The sequence below is a fragment of the Gigantopelta aegis genome, unplaced genomic scaffold (assembly GCF_016097555.1).
Source record: "Gigantopelta aegis isolate Gae_Host unplaced genomic scaffold, Gae_host_genome ctg2375_pilon_pilon, whole genome shotgun sequence".
Lineage (NCBI taxonomy): Eukaryota > Metazoa > Mollusca > Gastropoda > Neomphalida > Peltospiridae > Gigantopelta > Gigantopelta aegis.
The window spans coordinates 58711-63772 of NW_024532910.1; the positions used below are offsets into that span (position 1 = coordinate 58711).

General features: G+C 32.1%; 1 protein-coding gene across 1 annotated transcript; it reads left to right on the forward strand.

The window, feature by feature from the left end:
- Positions 1-335: 335 nt before the first annotated feature.
- Positions 336-4553, forward strand: LOC121391422 (ficolin-1-like; the record flags this gene model as incomplete). The annotated part of the gene is made up of 4 exons (XM_041523064.1): positions 336-371; positions 3641-3770; positions 4021-4104; positions 4500-4553. Coding segments are annotated over exons 1-4 (304 nt in total), but the record flags the coding sequence as incomplete, so codon positions are not given.
- Between the last annotated feature and the right edge of the window lie 509 nt (positions 4554-5062).

Here is a 5062-nt window from a genome sequence, read left to right on the forward strand (position 1 = left end):
GCTACAATTGGGTTTAGTGCAGATAATTCTTTCTTCAATAATCACCCATTATCAGGACGCTCTCGAGTAAATGATATTGCTTGTCTTAATTCTCCTATCTCTAATTGGAGTAATATCATTTACAAAATTGGTATGATGATATTTAATTATTATTATGTGTAGCTTATAATTATATATTATAGATTTCTGTAATCTTACATGTGGTTTTGGTGAAACAGTTAACTCTGCATGTAGTGAATGCATTAATATTAGTATTTGCCTTCAAGATAATCCTTGTGAAAATGGAGGAAAATGTGTTAAGGATCCACTAATTATCAGTATAACATGTAATTGCAATGGCACAGGATATACTGGACAGAACTGTACTAAAGGTAAGCATGAAGCATAAATCATTCAGTAGGAAATTAATTAGATCTACTCACTTGATTACATTAATGATAAAATATGTGAGGGAGGACTCAAACAATGACTAACACATTAGAGTGAGTGTATTTTTTATTATTATCTATTGCTATGCCTGAAGATGGCTCCTATTGGCCAAAAAACATTGTATAATAAATAGAGTTCTTGTGAATTACTATCCCAGTAACTGGCTGAGTTAGTCTCTTTTACGTACACTAATTTTAGATAGCTTTGTAATCAATGATACTTGAACTGGAATTTTTTATAAAAACCATAAAAGGTAAACCTATTGTAAAATGCCATAAATTTTGGTTAGTGTCATCAAATAACTATTTAATTACTATGGCATTTACAATTGATACTGTAAACGTCAGTGCCAGGCCACTATATCTGATTACTATTTCAACTGTACTAACTTGGTAATTCAGTTGAAATAGTATGCGTGTCTTTCTAATTGTTTCTATATTGAGCAATAACTTACAAACATTTTGTTTTTGTTTTTGGCTTTATACTATAGTTTTAACCTCTCTGCGCGTGGGCGCATAGCGAGGGTCTGTTAGTGTATGTGTCTGTTACACGGGCAAATGACTTTGAACTGCTTTAACTTGGAAAACACGGCACTGGTAGCCACCAAACTATAGTGGACTGTAGCAAAACTTCTGTACTTCTTAAGAATACTGCCAAAAGGAGCGTCAAACGAACAAAAAAAGCTTTAAAAGTTTAAAAAACTTTTGAAAAAAGCACAGCTTTCAGTGAAGACTCGAGAATTCAATAAAAAACCTCCTGGATACAACTTATGACATTTTCCAACTTTTTTAAAGTGAGAATTTTTGGCCAAAATACTTCTTTGGAAAGTTATGACAATTTTATTAACTTTTGGCAGTTATCTTTGTCGATACATTGAGCGCGAACTAAAAATACTAGCACCATAGCTGTCATTGGAGAATCACTAACTTTTACTAAGAAGTTGGAAAGTATTGGACCTTTTGTCAATTAGAGTGCAAAGTACCCAGTAGACCGCACTAAAAGGCAAAGCTTTACCCCTTTTTGATTGAAGAGAAATGCTGAGTTATTTAATAATCATCTTGCACATCACGTGAGATTACGTCATTGACTATAAGCACTTTTAGTGCATTTCATTAGAATAGTTTTGTCTTTTGTGAAAAATTCAGTATTGGGCTTGCTCGACATTGACGAAACTGTGGTAACGAAAGATTTCGTCTGAAATGATAAATTGATTCTTTTAATTGAATAGGTATCCACAGATGTAATGAGATATTAAGCACATGAAGCATAATTAATTGTAGGTTCTGAAAAAGTATGAAATACTCCAGTAATTTAGGCCAAATCAACATAAAAGATAAGCAAACGAAATTATAACTAAGATATAAAAAAAAAAATTTAGAAAAATTAATTTGTAACTTTAAGATATAGTAACATACTTTAAAAAGTGACTTTTCATAAATTATTATACTTCATTAGATATCAATGAATGTAGCAATGCAGAATACAATAACTGTCATGAAAATGCTATCTGTGCAAACACTAATGGTAGCTTTATATGTCAATGTCAAGATGGATATAAAGGAAATGGAAGAATATGTAGTTGTAAGTGATATACATAATTGGTACAATCTACATGTAATTAGTACTTTTTTACTATTCTTAATTCACAAATTCAGTTATTTTGTGACTTAAAATATGTTTTTGTTATAGATATAGATAAGTGTGTAACTGAAGATATTCAATGTTATTCTGATACTGTTTGTGTCAAGTAAAAACTCAAATTATAGTTGTGAGGGTAAGGCATTTTGTGGTAATACTTAAATGGCTATGCAACTATAAATACAGGTCCAACCCTTTATTTACCCTTTTTGGAGTTTGGTTTCATCTAATAGTTATAGAGTGGATGATAGCTTTCAGTCTATCTTACTCCCATCACCACTACAATTTGGAAACATGACCTATACAACATTATATGTAAGCATTATGTAGACATTATATTATCTTAATAATTTCTAGGTTAATAAAAATGGGCTAATCAGTTTTGAACAAAAACTATACCTATTATATGCCGCAAACATTCCCAATATCTGCTAAAGTAATTGCTCCATATTGGAACATGAACACTGGAGGTGAACTTAACTACACTATTATCAATGCTGGTACTAGTGAACTGAGTGAAACTATTAGCCTAGTCAATAAACTACTTAGCTTTTAACTTCAGTATCAGCTTTAATGCTGACTGGATACTAGTGGCTCAATGGATGGATACAAACACTAACATTAAAGTATGTGTCATTGATACATTATATTAATGATCACTGCTTTATGGCTAAACAGCCTAATAGCAGTTCCTTTCAAGCTGTATTGGCATCTCAAGGAAAGAAAAAAACATATGCAATCTTCACATACAAATGTGGTCTACTCGATTGGAACAGAACAAAATGTTCTTGTAGGGTTTAGTGCTAGTAACACTCTTTTTGCAAAGTTTCCATTGTCAAGACAGCTTCAACCAAGTATTGACTGTTTCCAGTTCACAAACTTCAAATTGGAGCAATATTGCTTATGAAATAGGTAGTTGTATGTATGAATTTTTAGTTGATTTCCTCTCTATACAGGATGTCGCTACATCACTAGTGATTGTGGACCTGGGGAAGAGCTAAATTCTGAATGTACTCATTGCGTCCTAGCTAATATCTGTTTTAAGAGATCGTCCTTGTAGGAATGGTGGAAAATGTATTAAAAGATATGCACCTGATAAGTACAACTTGTGATTGTAGTAACACTGGATATACTGGGAAAAATGTGATTTTCTAAGTCATGGAGTGTTTCCTACTATGACAAATTACAACACAATATTGCAACACACGTCAACCATCACTATATGAACAGTACTGCTGTAACATCTATAATATTGGAAAAACATTCTCAATAATACAGAATGAAAGAAAGCAAATTATCGTTTGTTCATCAAAACTTCCTCTTGCTTGTCAAAGTAAGTTTACAGTTTTGTGCATTTTTAAACCAAATTTTTCAATAGAATACAGAAATTATAATTGTAAGACTTGGTATGAGGCAGGTTATAATACCAGTGGTATATATCTTATCAATCCTGATGGAGGGACTCCATTTGAGGTACTTATTTAGATAGATGCATTGATAAATAGATGGACAGATGGAGGATGGGTGGATGGATGGACAACAAGGTTAATTTGTAAACATTGGTTATATATAGGCCTATTGTGACATGGAGACTGATGGTGGTGGTTGGACTGTCATTCAACAAAGAACGAATGGCTCTGTTGACTTTTACCGCAACTGGACTGATTACAAGGAAGGTTTTGGTAGCCTTACTGGAGAATTTGGTTAGGATTGAATACAAAATATATCGACTTACTCACAATAGAACAAACAGTTTACAAGTCAATCTAGAAGACTTTCAAAAACAACAAAACCTACGCTCTGTACTCTGGCTTCAATATTGGAGGCAGTTCTACAAAAGTATACACTACTTTAGGTAAATATAATGGGACAGCTGGTGATAGCTTAAAATTGATTCATAATGGATGTAAATTTACCACTAAAGATAGTGACAATGATAGAGCTGGATCTGGCAATGTGCAATAACATTCAGAGGAGGATGGTGGTATAATGCATGTTATGACTCAAATCTAAATGGACTATATATAGAAAGGATTAGTAAAAAATCATAAAGGAATTATTTGGAAAACACTGGAGAGGGTCTGTCTATTCTCTAAAATTCTCTGTGATGAAGGTTCGCCACTTTTAAGTCGATGTTAACTCACCTTGTACCTATGTGATACATGAATTTATTATAATTTTATCTTGTTATAATATTATTGCTAAAATCAGATGTCTACTAAGTAGTCTAGTGGTAGCACTAACTATATATGTAGGGATGATTCTTTCTTTCTTTAATTTCTTTAATTTCATGGTATGATAATTATAGAAGTAGAAGGCATTTAAAGATTATATCAACTCAGATAGGTATGCTTTATATAAGTATCCGCTTTTAAAATTACTTTGAGCACTTTTAACAATGAACTACTGTAAAAACACTTATTTCTTGTTAGTTTACACAGAACTTGAAGCAACTCTTTCACAGCCCGGAGAAGGTCATCCAAATTGTAAACCCTTTTAAAATTTTGATGGAAGCTTGTAGGGCTGGGCTACAGGGCCATGCAGTATCTCTTGTCACTGACCTTTGTTCCTGTTTCTTAAGGAGATCAAATTTGTGTTGTCTTCTAACAAACAAGAAATAATCATGTTTACAGTACATTGCCAGTTCAATTAGCTATTTCTACTAGGTTATTACTAGCATGATGTCATAAATTGTATGCACATACACATTATTAGGTATTATAAATTATAGCAATGCTCTGTTGTATAGTATATCTGAGTACACTCATCTGACCTATAATTCTAAAAAAAGGAGATATTAATTGCGAACATACTTTAGCTTTTATATATAAAATAAAACATAAACAAATAAATAGAAACTTCTATAGAAATTCATTAATGTGGGGATGACATATCAGACTAGCTTAAAATAGGAATGGAAGTATGGACATTCCTACTTAGTAGCCATACAAAAAAAACTAAGCACAAATTAATGTTATGTTTTTTATATCAGCTT